This window comes from Alosa sapidissima, chromosome 7, assembly GCF_018492685.1.
Source record: "Alosa sapidissima isolate fAloSap1 chromosome 7, fAloSap1.pri, whole genome shotgun sequence".
Classification (NCBI taxonomy): Eukaryota; Metazoa; Chordata; class Actinopteri; order Clupeiformes; family Clupeidae; genus Alosa; species Alosa sapidissima.
This window is the reverse complement of record NC_055963.1, coordinates 21,077,107-21,098,890: the sequence shown is the minus strand read 5'-3', so window position 1 is coordinate 21,098,890 and position 21,784 is coordinate 21,077,107. Positions and strand designations below refer to the sequence as shown.

General features: G+C 45.4%; 1 protein-coding gene across 3 annotated transcripts in view; it reads left to right on the top strand.

The window, feature by feature from the left end:
- Nucleotides 1-17,679, top strand: part of ampd2b (adenosine monophosphate deaminase 2b) — a 32,468-nt gene extending 14,789 nt beyond the window's left edge. Inside the window, exons 3-20 of one of the 3 annotated variants that reach the window (XM_042096928.1) lie at nt 140-651; nt 9,405-9,529; nt 9,680-9,810; nt 10,382-10,450; nt 10,624-10,735; nt 10,894-11,080; nt 11,315-11,456; nt 11,653-11,742; nt 11,918-12,047; nt 12,385-12,579; nt 13,925-14,056; nt 14,840-15,003; nt 15,212-15,338; nt 15,438-15,601; nt 15,869-15,989; nt 16,114-16,287; nt 16,443-16,553; nt 16,904-17,679. In XM_042096928.1, coding sequence (XP_041952862.1) covers nt 567-651; nt 9,405-9,529; nt 9,680-9,810; nt 10,382-10,450; nt 10,624-10,735; nt 10,894-11,080; nt 11,315-11,456; nt 11,653-11,742; nt 11,918-12,047; nt 12,385-12,579; nt 13,925-14,056; nt 14,840-15,003; nt 15,212-15,338; nt 15,438-15,601; nt 15,869-15,989; nt 16,114-16,287; nt 16,443-16,553; nt 16,904-17,119 — 2,475 coding nt within the window. In that variant the 5' untranslated portion in view covers nt 140-566 and the 3' untranslated portion in view covers nt 17,120-17,679. Of the gene's footprint in view, nt 1-139; nt 652-2,408; nt 2,557-5,247; nt 5,516-9,404; nt 9,530-9,679; nt 9,811-10,381; nt 10,451-10,623; nt 10,736-10,893; nt 11,081-11,314; nt 11,457-11,652; nt 11,743-11,917; nt 12,048-12,384; nt 12,580-13,924; nt 14,057-14,839; nt 15,004-15,211; nt 15,339-15,437; nt 15,602-15,868; nt 15,990-16,113; nt 16,288-16,442; nt 16,554-16,903 lie in introns of those variants that run through there. The other 2 variants (XM_042096929.1, XM_042096930.1) reach the window with 2 other exon arrangements.
- The last annotated feature ends 4,105 nt before the right edge of the window (nt 17,680-21,784 follow it).

Genomic DNA, 21,784 nt, shown 5'->3' with positions numbered 1-21,784 from the left:
ATGTGAAAGGTACCCTGTGACCCAGATAATATTCACTTAATTCTCTTCTCTGATGTTGGCTTCTGTCTGTCTCATCTATGGTCATATGAAACAGTGATGATTCAGAGATATAACTTTTTATATTTTTTTCCTGTCTCAGGCAATTATGCATCTATGTAGACTGGATGGGCTGCTGACACCTAATTTCACAGTTGCCATGGCAACAGAGCGGGAGGGCGCTCGTCGTGTTTAGAGGGAAGAGTAGTAGATGCAGCACTATCAGCCTCATGATGAGAGAGAGAGAGAGAGAGGGAGGGAGGGAGGGATGGATGGATGGAGGGAGGAGGAGCCAGTGCCTCTGCAGCGTGGAAGAGTGGGGGACTCTGGGCAGCCCATGCTGGAACATCCCCTACTGCAATAAAACCCCCTGAGGACACGCAGTCTGCTTGCTGCCACCTCTCCTCTCCTCCGCTCCTCTCCTCTCCTCCACTCCTCCGTGCTTCTCTCCATCTTTTCTTCCGACACTCGTCTAGGTTCGTCTGACTCCCGTCTTCACCTCACTCGCCACGGAGCCACAGAAGACGAAAATGTCCTCCAAGCTGACTCCAGGCAAACCGAAGCCCACGTCTCCGTTCAGGAAAAGGGGCAGCCTGCAGTACACCGCCGGCTCTGGTAAGGGCAAGCCCTCCTGGATAAGGGCTCTTGGGTTGTTTTTGTCTGTGGGGCGTGTGTGTGTGTGTGTGTGTGAGAGAGAGGGGGGACACTGATAATGTGTTTGTTGTTGTTCTTTTTTAATGTATGCATATTTGTGTGTATGTGTTATGACTGCGTAATTTAATCTACATAAGAGTCACATGGAGATGTATGAAGACCATGCTATTACTGAAATTGTGTTTTACTTATCCTGACATTTCGTGACTTCCCTCAAGTGGCTGAGCTGAATGTGGTCTACCCACTCACTTACTGCGTACGAGTTGGTAATCTCAGGACCTGTTGATTAGAGAGTGAACAGAGACACTTCTCAACAACTTTAATCATCTCAGTACAGGCAGAGACTTTTCATTGATCTGTATAACCTGTCTAAGACTGTATACTGTGTAGGCTAATTACAAGAATCCATTTATCATATTACATCAGAAAAGACTATTACCCCACACACCCCGGCTGTAATATGATGATTACTCATAAAAAGAAACCCATGATATATCCTTAGATTGATAAGTAATCTAAGGACATGATGATAATGTCATTTTCTCTTATTTTATTCCATCTGAAAATATAATTTTATTGCCTTAAAGAAGTACAGGGACAGTATATTGTAAGTCTGACTAAGAATAATTTCAAAGCATCTCAACATGCAATTAAGATGTGTATCTTGTCACTCTTACATAAGCTTTATGTAAGGATTCATTTTACAAGATATTCTTTGTTTGGTTTGAAAAGCACTCAATTCAGGGTCTCCTCTCCACAACAAGCTGTTGCCAGAGTTTCAGATGAATCCAATTGAATCTCTCAATAGGATTGGCTCTCGCTAAATATACTTTCCAACTCTGTGAACCTGGCACAACAAATATCCCCCAATTTTCCTTTATTAAATTCCAGCTGGTCTATTCAGTTGGCCTTTTTTTTCATTGTGGCAGTCCCAGAGAATGACATCAGTCCTCAGCCCCTTGTGAAGCGTCTCTGTGCCATATCGGCCATGATCAAATGTGCTTCGCCGCACATCTGAAGCCAGAGAGCCCGCAGCAGCAGCACCTCACTGCACAGCCACAATTACACAAGCTCTGCGGCGTTTGCAGCGGCAAGATGAAATAATTGCCAGCGCAGTTGCTCACAGCAGGTGGTCAAACACTGTATGCTATGCGGAATAGTGACTGTAATAGTTCTGTCTCGTGTCAACAATTATCTTTTTTAATGAAATGATAATTATCAGAGCTGTAGTGGTCTCCAAAGCTCATCAGAGCTGTTTTATCTGTTTGGTGAAGGGAGATGCAATTAAGCTCTTGATGTGATAAAAGTGTGTGTGTGTGGGGGGGGGGGGGGGCTGTTCTGTAATCCAGGTCCATCAGTATCTCTAACACGACACACAGGCGATGTGTTTATACTACCATTAATCTCAGGCAAGTTTTTCTCTTTTGCTCGTTGGTCGTGTCTGTTTATAATGAGGCACCTTTGTTCAGTTTATCCCCCATATCTGTTTTGCTCAACCGACAGAGGTTATGACATGATTATTTGTTGGTCTAAGGTGTGCTGCAAATAAGTGAGTCCTGACCCGCCTTCCTCAGTAGCCTCCACACTTTGTTATGACAGACCAGGCAGCCCTTCCTGCTCAGCCCAATAGGTTAGCTGGGAGTTATGAGCAAGCGGCTGACCTCTGGACTATGGGAGTGGGCAGGGAGTTTCCTTCTGTCAGCTCTTCAGCTCTTAGTCACTGCTGACGGGGAAGCTTCTGTCTTTTTGACAGAGCAGCTCTGTCTGGTTGACCTCTGCAGTAAAGCCATTACCATCTACATCAAGGAAAGGGACTCTGTGAGAGGCACCTCCCTGGCTCTCTTGCCTCACTCCATTGCACAGAAGGTACAATTCTCGTCCTTAAACCACCAGAGCTCAGTTGAATTGGACTATTATAACATTATATGCAATTACAGTTTATTCGGTTTTTCATGAGTGAATATTGGTAATTCAGTTTGTTGGTTTACTGGATCATAAATAGAGTAGTACTGAGTAATGGCCAGTAGAGGGAGTGAGAGAGGGGAGATATACCTGTCTAGGGGCCTATGTTTACCACAGCTGATGAATGGGTGCAGTGAAAATCAAGGCAGCAGCGCCAAACATAATAGCAGCAATCATACTACATTGTGAGTGAGGAAGGTTAAATTAGACTCCATGCTTTAGTTTAAGACATCTGTGCTTGCCTTGATTAAAAGCAGGTTCCGGTGCAGATGGGTTCTTTTTTAGGAGTAAAATTGGTGTGTGGCGTAACATGAATAGCATGAATTAAACAGCATGAGTGGAGTATATGATGTGTGTGTGTGTGTGTGTGTGTGTGTGTGTGTGTGTGTGTGTGTGTGTGTGTGTGTGTGTGTCAATTTTTAATTTAAATTTAAATTTAATTTTGCTTATAGAGCGCCAAAACATTACACATGTCTCATGGCGCTTTACAGAGTGTTAGACAATCAGAGCAAAGTAAAGGAAAGAAAAGAAAAGAAGGCCCATGAGTAACAGGTGCGAGGAAAAGCTCCCTAGAATTGGAGATACATATAGGAAGAAACCTCCACGACTCAAGGGCCTGACCCATCTGCCTAGAGTCAGTTACGGAACAGTAAGGCCTGTATACATGATAAATCCATAAGTTAGTCAGATGTAGAAAATAGAACATGGTGTTTAAAGACACCTGAGGTGTATGTTACAAGAGGTGGTATAAGTATAAGTATATATACTCTTTTGATCCCATGAGGGAAATTTGGTCTCTGCATTTATCCCAATCCGTGAATTAGTGAAACACACACAGCACACAGTGTACACACAGTGAGGTGAAGCACACACTAATCCCGGCGCAGTGAGCTGCCTGAATCAACAGCGGCGCTCGGGGAGCAGTGAGGGGTTGGGTGCCTTGCTCAAGGGCACTTCAGCCGTGCCTACTGGTCGGGGTTCGAACCGGCAACCCTCCGGTTACAGGTCCGAAGTGCTAACCAGTAGGCCACGGCTGCCCCCAAATATGCCCCCATATGGTTACATATCCGGTATGATGATGCATTCATCCTGTTTAGTGTCAGAAAGTTCAAATGGTCCAGTGTAGGAAATGGAATTGTCCAGGGGGTTTAGGAGTTGTCATAGGACAAGTGGTGGGTCGCTAGGCTGTGTGTGTGTGTGTGTGTGTGTGTGTGTGTGTGTGTGTGTACACTTCTGCATCTAAGCATGCATGGATATATGCAAGTATGTTTGAGTGTGTGATGCTCGTCCTTATGATTTTAATGCTCTTCTTGCTGTTCAGCCGCTCAGCACAGCTGGGTTGTACATCAAAAAAGCTGTTTTAGGTGTTATCCCCATTTTAAGTGTTTTTCCTGCTGGTGCTCCTCTTATGCTAATGCAACACTGCATCCAGCGTGAAAAGCTTTCAGGGACACGCGCACACACACACACACACACACACACACACACACACACACACACACACACACACACACACACACACACACACACACACACACACACACAGGCCTCAAACATAGCAGATGTTCGTCTATGCAGAGGTGTTTCCAAACCACATCAATGTGATGAGCTCCTTTGTTCCACGGAACAGAGCTCTAGATCACCGCTTGTTCTCCATTCTGCAGAGCCTGAAAGAACTTGCATTGGTTCTTCAGATAAGACACGCCGAGACTATCAGCTTATCAATGGCTCACTTGATTTATGAATGGCGCTCCACCCTGGACCTTAATATGTGACTATGTGATAGTAAAAGAGAGATGGCCATGCTCCTTCATCAGAGATAAAAGCACAGGGATGAATAGTTGTCCCTTCCCTATTGTCTTGCCTTGGCTGATGCTCAATGAGCTGGAAGAATCTTTCAAAAACGATTTAGACTATGTCCCCTAAATTGCAGTGAAAGCTATTTCTGAATTATGCCATCTCATTTCAATCAAACAAGAAAAAATTAAACTGGTGTTTGGATTTTGGCTGAGGTATGAAAGTACTGCAGTTTTCTGCCTCCATTTATTCTATCCTCTGCTGTACCCTCTGTAACATGAAGCTTTACTCTGTTTATCTCCAAGCACAATGGTGAATGACATACAGAGATGACTAAGATCAATTGTGTGCTCCGTCTGTCTCTCAAAGGCATAATCTCATCTTTTACCGCTCTCTAATACCCTCTATATCGACCTACTGTGAAACGCCTATACACACACTCACATGCGCTATTTCACATCACAAGCACTGCAGTCCCAGATAGCAAAACACGGAAGGGGAGGAGAGGGGAAGAGATAAAAAAAAAAAACAGAAGGGGGGTTCTGAGATGCAACACTCACTCTGCTTTGCAGCTCAATCAAGCACACCCGTGATGCTGCTGAGTGTCCTCCCCCCCTGCCTCAGTAGCCCACGTGGTACGCTCCGCACAGGCTGCCTGAGATATTTAAATGAGCAGGGCAGCCAGTGACGGAGGGAGGCTTGTATGCACACAGACAGCTGGCTAGGACCAAGCAGGAAGCCGAGGGGGGTCACAGAAGAGGGAGAGCGCATGGGAAGACAACAGCAGCATAACCTCCAGCACAAACAGAAAGAGTGACTGAGGGCAAGCGTGCCTCCGTGTCAGGGCTAGTGTGTGTGTGTATATATGATTGTGTGTGTGAGAGTGTGTTTGTGTGCATACGTGAGCGGGTAGAGGCTCCTCTCTCACTGGACAGAGCTGCAGCAGCCATCTATCCATCCAGCCAGTCGCAGGCTTACTGGGCATGCTCCATCTCTCTACACGCGCACAGGCTCTCGCCCGGCCAGCTGCCACATCACTCAGCAGCAGCAGCGCTAGAGAAGAGAGGTACGCAACAACAACAACAACAACAACAGAAAATAATACTTCCATCCGCCGCTCTCCCTTGCTCTCTCCTCCTTTTCTCTCTCTCTTTCTTTCTCTGAGGACATCTCCTCCTTTCCCCTAGTCCTATTCCTCCCCCTCCCCTCCCCTCCCCTCCTCTCCTCTCCTCTAACCTGCTGTTTTTCCACTGGTCCTCCCATGGGAGCAATGCAGTCTTGTTTGTATGAGGAAGGTGAGATGGCTGGGATGGACAAAGGATGTTAACTATATGGGCTTGTGTGTATGTGTGTTTGTATACTATATGGGCTTGTGTGTATGTGTGTTTGTATACTATATGGGCTTGTGTGAATGTGTGTTTGTATACTGTGTGTGTGTGTATGTTTACTATGTGGGCTTGTATGTGTGTGTGTATGCGTGTTTCTGCATGTGTGTGATTACAATGGCCATCTTTGCAATGCTCTTTTTGTCTAAAATGAGAACACAATCCAATTACGTCAATATATCAGGTGATGACAACCCAAGCGACTTGATATCCAAGCTGATTGGGACTGATGGCTGAGGAAAGAGCGTTGTGAGGCTAATTTCCAGGTGTCCGGTGATTGCATTATCAAGTACAATACCGCACAGAGAGCCGCTCAATAGCCTTGTTAACATGGGTGTTTTGCTTTCTGAAAGCCCTCCCTGTGACCTCTCAACCTTGCCGCCGGGGCCATATTCTGGAGGGTCATAAAACTACTCCATAATGCTTTCAACCCCTGAGAGACATGTCGATCTCCGCTGTCATGTAAGTGCACTTCGGCTTCTCAGTTACAGGTTATCTGTTTGGCTATGACTAAAAGATAGTACTGTAATAGAGATCGAAATGACAAAGCTGGTAGCCATCAGACATCTCTCTCTTGCCCTCTCCCCTTTACATATGTACAGTATACCCCTCTGTAATTCTCAGTATGCAAAATGACAATCATATGCAATATTAATCTCACATCCAGTTGACCTTTAGGTTGCCTTCTTGGGAACTCTCTGACAATTACATTTGTTCCCTTGCTAACAGCTAATTACATTATCACAGTTACCTAACAAGTTCAGGCCTTGTCGTGTTTCCTCTAAAATGCAGAAAAAGCTGGATGCGTGTTAATGAGGAATCCCACTGAGCAGAACACAAAAGCACTGCTGTAGTCTCGACGTCTTATTCTAAGATGTCTGACGTCACATAAGCTGGACATGACCGCAGTTACTCTGCAAGTTTGTTGAGCCAGCCGCATCTGTGAAATATGTTTCCCCATTGGATTTCCTTTTCGGTGTGCTTTACTCCGAAGTGGGATGAAAACTGTGTTGTGTAACCAGAACGTCGGGCTAAGCCAAATATAGCAGCCATTAGGAGATTAGAGTCAGCGCCGGCAGCCTCAGCTGTCTTTGCCGCTGGCCGTATCCTGCCTGCCCTCTATTCCGCCGGACGCAGCTCGCGCCATCAATATGCCCTCTTAGCTGCCAGACGCCTCTCCGATCCACTCGGCAGAGATGCCCAGTAGACGCCAACAGGCCCATCACATACGATTTACAAAGCATGTCCACACAAGGACTGATGTATCGCCTCCAGTGATGAGAGGGCCGCTCAGAGGAGGACAGTGGTCAAGGAGTGTGGCAACAGGGCTGAGGACAGAGGACAGACCCTCACTGGCCTTAAACGTCACCAGTGTTAAAGGCACATGCAGCACTGTCCATCTCTGTGGTTGGGCTGAGGTGCTAATGCAGCATCTGGTGTGCTGTTCTGTAATTGGAGTTCAGTGACAGCTGCTGGCTCTGAAACAGTTCTGGATCTGATCCGGAACGTTCTGTCCGTCCCAGAATGGGCCTCGAATCTGGGCCTCTTAAGTGGGACGAGTGGGATGTTCTCTCATCAGACCCTCTTTGAGAGCACGGGTCAGGAGGGGGGGGGGGGTAATGGACTCTTTTGTTGGTCCCCATCGCAGCTTGCTCACAGCAGCCATGAGCAGAGCTTTAACACAGGGCCACTTGCCCACCCACCACCCCTCCGGGTCTTTAAAATGTCCATCCACTAACACACACACTCTTTCCTTTCTCTCTCTCTCTCTCTCTCTCTCTCTCAACAGCACCACAGACCTAGAGTAAGTGCTCTCTCTCTCTCTCTCTCTCTCTCTCTCTCTCTCTCTCTCTCTCTCTCTCTCTCTCTCCCTCTCTCTCAGAGCAGCAGTGATTCAGCATAGTGAAGTGGGAGGTGATGAGGAGGCGAGAGAGCCTGGAAAACAAACAGTGATGCTGCGTGAGAGAACCAAATGGATAGATGTAGTAGAAAAGAGAGAGGGAGGGGGGGGGGGGGGGGTTGCCTGCTCTTAGTTCTGCACTCATATTTCCCTCGTGGAGGCTGTCTGTGTATCTCTGGGGGAAATGCAGGCTTCACAGTTAGTCCTAATGGCCTCACGCGGCTCCTTGTTTGCACACCGCTTGGTCCTCGTGGAGAGCAATCAGGGCGGCCCAGCAGACGCCCTCATAATGATCGTTGATTAGCACTAGCCCAGTGACTGTGAAGTCAGGCCCAGTGAATCGCTGAACAATCTGGCAGAATGAAATTGAGTGGACAACTTCAACCTCTGAATCAAGAGGAAGAATTCAGAGTTGTGTCCCTGTTATGACCAAACAGTTGCAGTTTTATAGGTATCCCATAAATGGCATTTATAGAAGCACAGCCTATAAAAGCCTCCTGTCCATCTCCTGCTTTTGTCTAGCACCAATGCACAATTTGACAGCTTATTGTCAGGTTTATGCCGGTATAACACCAAAGCACATTTTGTGTAATCCCATCAGGATGACTTGCTCATCACTATCTAAGCTGTAAATAATTCAAATCTGTGACACTAATCAAATGCTCTCTTGGCCTCACTAATTACAACTCATGCATTGTAATTACTGTTTAAATGAACTATGCAGCATCGACTAAGTTGGCACTTAGCTCTGAAACTCAAATGTACCATTAACATATTTACTGTGCCTTCATAGACTGGAATGCTTGTGATTTCAGAGTCTCTAAAGTGTTTGAATGTTCAGAATAGCTACATCCCTCAACTCAGTGACCTGGTTACTTGTGACTGAGCCTGCCAGTTAGCATATTTTAATCGAGCAAGCTCTGGCCTCAAAACCCTAAAGCCTGGCTGGGTCCAGCCTGTGGGCCTTCGCAGTTGCGCTCTCTCCGAATGAGCGATCCCGCTGGTTAATTGTGGGCAGCGGTCCCTCCGACTCTGCAGCAGCGGTGATGAAATATTCAGCAGCAGTGTGAATATTTCATAGGGGACCACAGTTTAGGAACATTAATATCCTGTCCATGGACCAGCCTTGTGCGTGACACGCTGACACCGGAGACTCCGGGCTCAACATGTGTGCCTGGGGCAGTGGTGGAGACAACAGTGGGCCTTCAGCATTCCTCAGAGCTATGAGATATCAATGCATGCAGACACAAGCGTGGCAACAAGTGCAATGGAGAGACAGTGCGCTGCATTTACCGGTGAGTGGCCACAGCTCGCTGTTCCACCTGAATGGCCCATTGTCTCCGGAGGCGCAAACAGCTGCTGACCACTCATGCTCACTTAGCGTTGCAACCCCACCCCACCCACGACTTGGTCAGCGCTTACCAGCCAGTCCCCAGAACCACTGTTTACAATCCAGCTGGCTGGACATTGCCACAGCAGACTTGCGACAAACCTCTGAATCTTCAGCAGACTGGTGTTTAACTCTCTCATTTCCAGAAGAGGTGGGTGGGTGGTGCGGATTGAGGTTGACAGGTTGGTATTGGTGAAACAGTTCTTTGATGGATCTCTCCTTCTCTCTATTCCACCTCTCTCTTCCTCCCTCCCTCCCTCCTTCTCGGTCTCTTGATCAGATCTCCGTGCTGGCCGTCACCTACTCACTTCGCAGCACTCGTTGCCTGGAAACCCTCTGGCCCTCAAACATTGCCCTATCGACCTGCGCACCTCCATGGACGGCAAGTATAAAGAAATTGCAGAGGTGAGCACCTATCATCAACAAAGCCAAAACACACAAGGTTTCCTTGACTACCTGTCTGTCTGAATTTATGAGCATGTTATATGATGTCTGATAATTCCCTGACCAGTCGTGTGCTTGTGGCCCTGGCCCCATGTGCTGGTGTGTCCATAGGAGCTATTCTCCCGCAGTCTGGCGGACAACGAGATGCGCAGCGCTCCCTATGAGTTCCCTGAGGACAGCCCCATCGAGCAGCTAGAGGAACGGCGCCAACGACTAGAGAGACAGATCAGCCAGGACGTCAAGTAAGAGAGGCTCACTCACGCTCCCACTCTCTCGCTTTCGCTTTCTCTCTCTCTCTCTCTCTCTCTCTCTCTCTCTCTCTCTCTCTCTCTCTCTCTCTCTCTCTCGCACACTTTTTTTCTTTCTCTCTCTCACACTCTTTCTCTCTCTCTATCTCCATCTCTCTCTCACTCTTTCTTTCTCTCTCTTGCACTCTTTCTTTCTCTCTCTCTCCCACTCTTTCTCTCTCTCTCCCCCTCTCTTTCATAACAAGTGCTATTATTTGATGTGCTCGTTTGCCTGGTGATTACAAATTATGGTGTCTTTTAAGAGCTGAGGATTTGTGCAAGTACAGGATTTTTGGATTATTAAATTAAATTTGCACAAGATTAAAAAAAAAAGCCTACAAATGTTATTTTAATGAAAGGGATGCGGCTGCTTTTGCATCAGACTCACATAAATGTTTCGCCGTTCATATTGCAAAAGAGAAGAGAGAGGAGCGAGGCATCAGCAGCTGACGCAGCGAGCAGACCTCTCAGTGCGCTAATGTCTTTCGGCCCGTTCATCACTGTTCTCCATTTGTTTGCTCATCAGGCATGAGCCCGATATCCTACTGCGAGCCAAGCAGGAGTTCATGAAAACCGACAGCGCAACAGACCTGGAGTAAGTGCGCTCTCTCTCTCTCTCTCTCTCTGCTTCTTTATCACATTCAGTTTTGCTTGATCAGAGAAAGAATTGGAGTTGCACTCTTTTGAGCATGTGTTAATGGCTGTTCATTGTTTTGTTATTGACTGGCTGAAGTTGAAGCTTACTTGGTCCCTTTGTCACCTCATCAGACTTCTGAAAGAGCAAACTCAAGCTTCCATGGACGCGTGTCCCACTGAGAGAGAGATGCCTCCAGAGAGGGAGTACCAAAGGGTTGCCATCTCTGGAGAGGAGAAGTGTGGGGTCAGTATTCGGCCAGGATACCGATAATTACAGTAGCTTCCACACATTAATATTGTATTACACAGAACTATTAGACAAACAGGCCCTGGTTTACGGGTCATTAACTAATGACACTAGCAGCTGTGGCTAACGCGTTTTGCGAACTTTGCATTTTGCAGGTTCCTTTCACAGATCTACTAGATGCTGCCAAGTGTGTAGTGAAAGCCCTGTTTATCCGGCAGAAGTACATCTCTCTGTCCATGCAGAGTTTCTGCAGGACCACGGCGCGCTACCTGCAGGAGCTGGCCGAGAGGCCCCTGGACCTGCCGATGTACGAGGAGATCCCGGAGACCTCACTCACGTCAGGTACAGCTCTCTTGCATGGCTCACGGATTAAGCAAAACATTTGTGAACAGCGCCTCTGTAACTGTCGTGACAGACTTTCAGGATGTGTGTTCGTGAAGTGACAGTTAATAACCACAAGTTTTGGGTCACAAGTTGTGAGCCTCTGTTGCACCTGTATGAAGCACTTGCACTTGTACTTGAAAGCGGTTATAAGTACTGATCTGTGATGTGACCTGACATGTGTGTGTTCCACAGATGCCCCTGTGGACTCCCCGGTGTCTGAGACCCACCCTTATGAGAACATGGACCCCACCAGCATGCCCTCTGACATGGGCTACGGGTGCAAGTCGGTGAACGGAGTCATTCATGTATACACAAAGAAGAGCACTATGGACATGTGAGAGGCTTTTACAGCATCTTCCTCTGTAACATTCAGCTACATAACTGTGAACGCATTAGATTCAAGTCCACATTACCGTTGTTAGAGTAATTTCAGTACACGGTAGGGCCAACATCAGCTGCCATACATACATGCCTGCATTATTGTAATTATGAGGTATGCACATATGTGTACATTTACCTCCATGCATCAGGAGCACAGAGTTGGACCTCCCTTACCCAGACCTGAAAGAGTACATTGCTGACATGAATGTTATGATGGCCCTCATTATCAATGGACCAGTGTAAGTACATGTGACCTACAATTAGCATCTGTTGTTTTGAAAATAGCTTTCTCTACCAATTATAAAATGTTATAGCAAGTTATATATAACAAACTATAGCAAGCTTATTTCACTATAGCTAACAGCACTTCAGACTGGACTTACGCATTGGGTCTCTGACATTTGGTCCACACAGGAAGTCCTTCTGTTATCGCCGCCTGCAGTACTTAAGCTCTAAGTTTCAGATGCACATCTTGCTCAATGAGATGAAGGAACTGGCGGCTCAGAAGAAAGTTCCTCATCGAGACTTCTACAACATCCGTAAGGTGAGTCTGTGGCCAAAATGACAAAGCAGTAATATAGACATTGCATTGCATTGCATTGCATTACATTACATTTGGCTGACACTTTTTTAGCCAAAGCAACTTACAACATGGTAAACAGTTCAAAGCTTTAAAACAATTCTCACAGCAATTCTAGAACAATTTAAAACAATTAGAAGGTAGAGTACAATAAGAAAAGTGCATCAATGAGTGCTGTTTTTATACAGTTAAGTGTCAGTTCTAGTCAGGTGATTACACTGTTATCTGATATCTCTAAATAAACAAATACCCTAGCTATTATGATGAAATGTGACATCAGTCTGCTGTGCTTATTCTCCAGGTGGACACACATATCCATGCGTCATCCTGCATGAACCAGAAGCACCTGCTCCGCTTCATCAAAAGGGCCATGAAGAAGTATCCGGGGGAGATTGTGCATGTGGAGAGAGGTAGAGGACAAACGCTCATGGAGGTGTTTGAGACCATGAACCTCACAGCCTACGACCTGAGTGTGGACACACTGGACATGCATGCGGTGAGTGGTTGCTTAGAGGCCAACAGGGAGCGATGCCGAGAGGGTTGTTTGACTGATGAGAAGTGTTAAATTTGAATTTATTCATTCAACTACATTAATGGTTTACATTTGTAAACAGAATTGTCATATAGGTTTAGTCAGATTTTTTTTTTTTTTTTCGCATGCCCAAATTTCCGTCAATGATTCCCGGGACACTGAAAGACCGGGGTACACGAAACATGGTGGGCATGTAACCCCACATGGATAGCATGGAACCATCGTTTTTCGTTTTGATCTGTAGTCTCCCCGCTGGACTGGACCCCCCGAAAGGAGGGTAGGGCAGACACAGTTTTCTGTGAATATCTCGAAAACCGTAGGGTTTAGGAGGACCAATTTGTTTTTGTATGTTGATCTCAAGGGGCCATGTCAACCCATTCCATAACCACTCATTTCATGTATAGTGCCACCTAGTTAAACACAAAAAAGTAAAAATGAGGTGTTGTAATTGATGGTATCTGTGACCTAACATAGTCAAAACTGCACGAAATTGGAAGTGTAGGATCATTATGACACCCTCTGTATGCACGCCAAGTTTTGTGGAATTCCGTTCATGGGGGGCCACACAATAAATTAATTTATGTGTACATTTAGTGACGTACACCAACAAGGATTCCCGGGACACTGAAAGACCGGGGTACACAAAACTTGGTGGGCCTGTAACCCCACATGGATAGCATGGAACCGTCATGCTACCCCCCCCCCGCTGGACTGGACCCCCCGAAAGGAGGGTAGGGCAGACACAGTTCTCTGTGAATATCTTGAGAACTGTAGGGCCTAGGATGACCATTTTTTTCCGTATGTTTGCCACCAGGGGTCATGTTAACCCATTTCATGTGCACACATGTGCACAAACAGATACACACGCACACACACATACATTCACAGTAATCATACGTATGACACATACTCACACAGTAGACATATGTACGCTTGCATGCACAGGCACATATGCAGGCACACACACACACACTCTCACACCTACACACATAACATAAACATAACACAAACAATCAAGAATTTCTCAGAATTATGAACAGGCAAGATGGAGGTGGGGTTGTATAAAATGAATTTTACATGTGAAATCTATGAACTAATCATGTTTTGGTACTTAGCAGATACCAGTGAGAATTGAGTGTGGATAATGCAATTTAGTGAGACAGTTAGAATCAAATAGGCCTTTCAGCGTGATTTCTTTTTGTGGAAAAAATGTGCTGGACTGGGCGGCGGTCATATTTTGTACCGCTCTCCGGTACATCTAGTTTAGACAAGTGCAATTCATGACACATAATTGTTTGTTTTTTCACAGGACCGTAACACTTTCCATCGTTTTGACAAGTTTAACGCCAAATACAATCCCATTGGGGAGTCCATCCTGCGAGAGATCTTCATCAAAACTGACAACCATGTTGAAGGCAAATATTTTGCACATATCATCAAGGTAATTTCAAAATATGTACATTAAAAATAAAAAATAATTACAAAATTTAAGTTCAGTGCAAATTTAAGTTCAGTGCATTTAAAGGAAAAATGGACAGTCATAACCACAAGTCTTTGTGTGGAAAGACTACAACATTTAAGCACCTTCTATATCACCGAAAACTAAACTCAACAAAATGTAAAGGAATGACAATATACAGCTTTGTATAGTATGCTGTGTGGTTACATAGTTCTTCCGTTTTTAATTTGTGGTTCTCAACCGGTGTGCCGTGAAGGAAGGAATGTGAGGTGTGCTTCGGAATTTTGTTGGGGTAGAGGGGTGTTTTCAAATGCGTTAATGACAGTTTCTTAATTTAAATAGTTTTGTTGGTAGTTAGAGATGCAACTTTTTTAAAATCTGGATTTTAGTAGGCTACCATATGTTGCAATTGCAATGTTCCAATTGCAATTTTGCAGATTTAGCGATTTAGCAACAATTTGGAAGTGACCATTTTCACAATTTTGCCAGCACCATTTCCCTTGCTGAGCAATAGAATAAAATCTCCTTTCCCAATCCGTGAATAATGTCATAACTTGCCTTTCTTTTCTGCTCAGCTCACAAACACTCATATGTATGGAAATTTATGGGCATATGAGAATAAAGACCTTATAGCCTATAATAACGTTTGTGACATTCATTATAATCAGTCAATGTGCCCCAAAAAGAGAACATCTGGCCTAGAATATTTTGCTTGTATGCGTAATGGTCACCTCCTGTTGATGAGACATTATATCTGCACTACAGGAAGTGATGGCAGACCTGGAGGAGAGCAAGTATCAGAATGTAGAGCTGCGTCTGTCTATCTATGGCCGTTCGAGGGATGAGTGGGACAAGCTGGCTAAGTGGGCAGTCAAACATGACGTCTACTCAGACAATGTGCGCTGGCTGGTTCAGGTGCCTCGTCTCTTGTAAGTCTCAGTTGTTTTTTTGTTGTTTTTTAAAGCAGATTAAAGTTGGTTGCAAACATATGGAATTTCTTCCGTTGTGCTTGTGTTTGCATTATGATTGTAGAACCTACGTCCTTGAAAAAGGATTATGTAATAAAAAAAAATGGTTAGCATGACATTGCAATCCATAGCAAAGCTAGTCTGACCAGTTCCACCTCTGTCTCCACAGTGATGTGTACCACACCAAGAAACAACTGTCCAACTTTCAGGAGATGTTGGAAAATGTCTTCATGCCACTGTTTGAGGCCACCATCAACCCCAGCAGCCACCCTGAGCTACACCTTTTCCTACAGCATGTGAGTATTACAAAGACAAAGTGTTAGGACCCAGAGAACTGTGGAAGTTCTGTGTTTTACTGAAGACCAGTATATCATTACTGTGAATCTTTGTTGTAGTTGGTGGGATTTGACAGTGTCGATGATGAGTCCAAACCAGAGCACCACATCTTTAACTTGGACAGTCCACTTCCTGCCAACTGGACGGAAGAGGACAACCCTCCTTATTCTTACTACCTCTACTACATGTATGCCAACATGACTGTGCTCAACCACCTACGCAGGTATGAGCCATAACGTATGACACACAAGTTGACCAAAAGGTTGCCATAAAAATCCACCCTCGTCACTTTATAGCAATACTGCCCTGGGCAAAAGAGCTTTCTAGAGCTTATATGTATTCAATCATTCTGTGAAAAATAAATAGAAAACTAGATTTAATGTACCAATGGTACTATCCTAAATGCATGTATTGTTATTTAGTACTACACAGAACTTCTACACAATAGCTTTACTTATCTAGTACTATATCTCACAACTCCCCTTCATAGGAGACGGAACTTCAACGCGTTTGTGCTCCGCCCCCACTGTGGGGAGGCGGGCCCGATCCATCACCTGGTCTCTGGCTTCATGCTGTCTGAGAACATCTCGCATGGTCTCCTGCTGAGAAAGGTAAGAGCAATACTGCAGCACCCCCTTGCAAGCATCTAAATAGGAGTCTCTTGCATCGTAAGTAGAATGAGTCCACATGGTTGGGGCTTGATGTTGACCCCCTGTGTTCTGTGGACATTTCCAGGCTCCAGTGCTGCAGTATCTGTACTATCTGGCCCAGATTGGCATTGCCATGTCCCCTCTCAGCAACAACAGCCTCTTCCTCAGTTACCACCGCAACCCTCTGCCAGAGTACCTCTCCCGAGGCCTCATGGTGTCCTTATCCACCGATGACCCCCTCCAGTTCCACTTCACAAAGGTCACCATCTCAGCATCTCTTTTAAATAAGATGAGTGTTAGGCTGAAAATAAAAAACAAGGTTTTGTAAGAGTACACTAGCAGTATGGTTTGAACAAGATTTAACTTAAGTGTGCCTGTGTCTGTCTTTGCCTGTGTCTGTGGTCCATGCTGCAGGAACCCCTGATGGAGGAGTACAGCATCGCTGCGCAGGTGTGGAAGCTGAGCTCATGTGACATGTGTGAGCTGGCCAGGAACAGCGTACTGATGAGCGGCTTTACCCCCCAGGTGCACATTCCCCCTCCTCAACCCACACACCATGTATATGTATATTTATAATTTGATTCCACTTTACAAGTCAAATTTCATTAGGAATCAAATTTTCTGAATAATCCAGTAGATTAAAGCAGTCCAGCAATCTATCATGAGTTTTTACAGGTTCATGGGTACAGAAACACGCACACACACTCTCTCTACTTATTCGCTATTCCATGAATCACTTCACTTTCTTACACACACACACACACACGTACACATACTCTCTCTCTCTTTCTCTCTCTCTTGCTCTCTCCCTCTCTCTCCCTCCCTCTCCTCTCCCTCTCTCTCACTTTGACTGAGCCAGATCTCCTCCTCTGCAGGTCAAAAGTTACTGGATGGGGCCAGACTACTTCAGGGAAGGGCAGGAGGGTAACGACATCCGTCGCACCAATGTCCCTGACATCCGCCTGGCCTACCGCTATGAGACCATGTGTGAGGAGTTGAACCTCATCACCCAGGCGATACGTACAGAGGAACTCGAGACCATAGTGGAGGAAGGAACCCTCTCCATGGGCCCTGCACCAGGGGGCCAGTAAAGATGATTATTAAGTGAACACACATTCTCCTCATGGCTAATGAACGGAAGAGAAGGGCCAGTGTTCCACTGCATCTCTCCTGCAAAGGACCTCATGTGAATTTGTTATTGTAGTGCATCATGCAGTATGCGAGATCATCGACTTATCCCTTAAAACATGTCTCCCAAAAGAAATGATTCTGTACCTAATTTTCTACTTTTTGCTTTCCATCCTTGACTGTCTTTTTTATTTTGTCATAGTCTGTTTGGTATGTTGTTGTGATTGTACTTTTGGACTTTATTAGATGATATCTCTTCCTGAAAGAATGTTGTTGTTGCCAGGAATTTCCCTGTCAGTTTTTGACTAAATGTGAGTAATATTTATTTCTAAAGAAGAGCATACTGAGTGAATACATGTGTATACAACTGGTTTGAGCTTGTTTCGTAATGTGGGAGAAATGGAGAGTTGGTTTGTGAACAAGGTCCAAGACCACAAAGCTTAGAACTGACATAAGAATATATTTTCTTGCAAAGAAAACTGTCAAAACATGTATACTGAAGGCAATAAAAATATAAATTTTATGTTTTGCAATAAAATATTTGTATTTATTTCACGACATGCAGTAAGCTCTTGTGGATTAGATTTGAGGTATATGTTCATGAGCAAATGTAAAGTGGGGTGGGCTGATAGAATGTCACTATACTCTTAGACTCTAACCATATAACATGAGATGAGACAAATAGTCCGGTGGACAGAAAGGTGAACCCGGAAATGTTGAGTACACCAAAGTTTTATGATAGAAATATATAGTATGGGTTCCCAGCATGCTGAAACTGCCGGATGCTAATTTGCATATGTTGGGCAATTTGTGTAATTCAGATAATTGGCATAAATTAGCATAATCGCCTATATTGATCATATTATAGGAGCTGCTTGGGCAAAATGGACAATGTTAGTATGTTTTTAGGGGTTACTGGAGATGCTGAGTCCATACCTGACATTTTCAAGATTGAAAATCACTATTTAAACATGGTTTGGTCACGTTCTTACTCTCATTAAGCTGATTTTGCTGAGTTTTTGGGGCTGATTTAGACAGATTTTTGGAGGATAAAAATATTCAGTGTTCAGGAATAATTTGGATCCTCAAGTATTTTCTGAATTCCACAATAATTTTGAAAATAGCTATTCACTGGCCCTCTGCTGTGACTCACAATTGAGTAAGTGAAGAACTACAGTAGCCTCTACTACTCCTTGCTGTCCTCATCCGTTGTCCTGTCGTCATCTTCTCCAGATTCTTTATCCCTGTCCTTCTGCTCTTTTTGCTGTGTTAATATATTGCAACATGTAACATCACTGCCTTTGCAGAAACAATAATTAGTACAGGCCAGGCCTTTCTTCATACCGGTCTTCTTACTCCATCCAAACGTGGTAATATCCACAGCCGGTGGAACAGGACGGTCTGGTGCTTCCCAAAGCAGCACCTGTAGATGGGCACGTTTTCCATAGAGGAGCAAGTTGCATTCTGTAGGAGACAGTGTCTTCAGTGCTGGAGGAACCGGAAGTGGGAGACCTCTCCGCCAGGGATGGATCACTGCACGGGCCCAGGGGCCCAAGGGGTCAGGGGGCCCTGAAGCCCAAGCCTTTGCATGAAATCACTGCCTCAATATCAACACATTATCAGGATGTAGGCTATGAATCTGATTGAATTTAGTATTGGCCATCCCCAAAATGCACCAGAATACAGAAAATCACATCAAACAAATTAAAACATTTCTGAGGAAGGACCCCCAAACCCCCCTTCCACATATGCAACAATTAGTGGGGGGTCCTTAATACATCTGGGGCCTGAAAGTTCATAATCCGTCCATGCTCACCGCTAGGTGGAGGCCAAAGCTGAAATTTCATTAGGAATTTCACCTGGGCCTGGCTACGGGAGGAGTGCTTGCCTGAAGAGGGTCTCGATGCAGTGGCCACGGCAGAGAAAGACTTAACGCGACCGGGAGAGCGGCCTGAGGAAGCAGCCTTGGAAGATGAGGTGGTGACTTCACCGCGGGAAGACCTGGAGCCCCTGCCCCCGCTGGGCGGCTTTAGGCTGGAGTTGCCGGTGGCCCTGGCTGCGGAGCAGAGCAGAAGTGGAGCGGCAAGGAGGTGGAACTGTAAGCCTTTGGGTGTGTGTGGGAGGCACCATGCTGTGCGGGCGCCTGTTCGAGTTGGCCTGTTCGCTGGCGTTCTTTAGAAAAATAAGGGGAAAAAAAGTTTGTTGTGTGAAATCCGATGCCACGAGCCAGAGAGAAGGTCTAGGCCTTGGCGCGACCGTGGCGGAGTGGAGCGGCCGGCAGCAGCGGAGGACAGCTCTGCAACAGGGCAACAGAGGAGGGATGCCAACGTCGGTAGCTGTAGCCTGATTGCACAGCGTGGTCCGGCTGCGATGGAGCTGGAGTCTGCTGCCCCGACTGGCAAGACGACGGAGCGGAGCGTCGGAGGTGTGGTGCCGGTTACGGTGCTCAGTGCCGGGGGGTCTGTGGCAGTGGAGGCTAGGCCCCGCCAGGTGTTAGAGGAACGTCGTGGTGGTGCACACTGCGAAAGTGCGACCTGAGGGGTTCGCTGGGGACGAGCGGCGACGGCCAGGTGACTGCAAGCACGCCCGCATTGGGCCGCTGGTGGTCGTGGTTCCTCGGGATGAGTAGGGCTCTTGTGGTGTGTGCACCCCACCTGCTGTGTGGCAGTGCCAGAGACTTTGCTGGACTGAATGTGGGAACGCCCGCGCCGAGGACGGCAATGTCTTGTTGGGGGAACTGTGTAGCGTGCTGGACTGTGCTTGAAATTCCCACAATGTTTTGCGCTGGGGATTCTGGGAGAACTTTGGGGTTGTTAATATGTGTGCTTGTGCCTTTATGGTGTGGCATCCAACCCTATGTGTGTAAGGTGCGAGTGTTCTTGACTTCGCTAGCGTGTGCTGTGTTCTGTGCCTATGTCCCTGCTCCCGACCTTTAATAAAGCTTTTGATTAGACAACGCTGTCTCATCAATCGTTACACTATTAAATCTGCTTAGCATCATTAGCATGCTGCACATATTTGTTAACGCTCTTGCATTCAAGTTGAATGATCATCTCAATACCAATGTTTCCCAAAAGGGCATGTCCCAAGGAGAACAATATTACCTTAAACACACATGAGGAAACTGAACAGTCCAATCAGTAGACTATGATAAGCTAGCCAACTATGCTACTTTGTTTACAATATTTCCAGGCTTCAACCAGACAGCTGAATGTGGTAGAATTATAATAGAAATAGTAGGCCTAAGTTATAGGCTAATCTGCATAAAGTGTGCTGTCATAAATATCAGACATTCAGTATTCTCTCTTTTTATATCAGGATATAAAATAATACAGATATATTATATTGTAGTCTAGCCACCCCCCCCCCCCCCTTCCAAAAAAAGAGGTTTGTATCAAACCGTGGGTATAAAATCACGATACGAATCGAATTGTTAAGTTGGTGTATTGTTACAGCCCTACTGTATATCGCTACAGCCCTATCCTCCAAAAATCTGTCTAAATTGGACCAAAAAAACTTCAAGCAAAATCAGCTTAATGAGAGTAAAAACGTGACCAAACCCAGTTTAAATAGTGATTTTGAATCTTGAAAATGTCAGATATGGACTCCAGTAACCCCTAAACACATACTAACATTGTCCATTTTGGCCAAGCAGCTCTTATAATATCATCAATATAGGTGATTATGCTAATTTATGCTAATTAGTTCAATTACACAAATTGCCCAACATATGCAAATTAGCATCCAGCAGTTTCTACATGCTGGGAACCCATACTATATATTTCCATCATAAAACTTTGGTGTACTCAACATTTCCGGGTCCACAATGGGGCTCTATGGGCTGTCCACCGGACTAAAAGCAAGGATAACAAAGAAAAACAGATTAAAGGGAAACTTGGCAGGATTTCCCCCTCTGCTGGAGAAATTGTGCATTTTGCTATTTCAAACCGGGGAAAAAGGTAACGATAAAGCACATGGATTTGTTTACAAGCTAGCAAAACGGTTAGCATAAGTTCGGTAGACAATGTGGATGTTGCAAGGTAAGAAACACGATTTAAAACAAGTTTCTTGTTTCTCACTTCTCTTTCTGGGACGGTAGTCTCAATGTTGCAAGGTTGGTTTTCCGTCTGGGGACGCTAGGGGCAGCGGGAAAAGTCACCATTTTCACCGGAACAGGTCATTTAACCATCCAAATGATTTCTAAACGGGTTTATTACGTTGAAATAGTTGCCAAGTTCCCCTTTAAAACTAGTCCCTCACAGAGGCCCTATTTTTCAGCTTCAATGACAGTGGTCCGTAGAAACATGTTTGTGATGGGGACAACTGTGACTCTGGGCTCAGTTCCTCAAATGAATGGTGACAAGCTCAGGAGTACAAAGAGTGTCCTCTCTAATTGACATGACAAACAGTGGCTTAAGTGGGCTAAAGATGAATGGCAACAATGAAATAATGGTGAAAGAGTGAAGAGAGAGAAAGAGAAATGGGATGTTGGTCACTTGCTATTTCATTACTTTTTTTCTTAGTTATTTGCAAGGGCCTTGAAAAAATGGCAATGGACTCAAGCGGGTTCAGTGACAAAATTGCAAAGTGGGGCGACAAGAAAGAGTGAAACTAGGCCTATTTGAAGA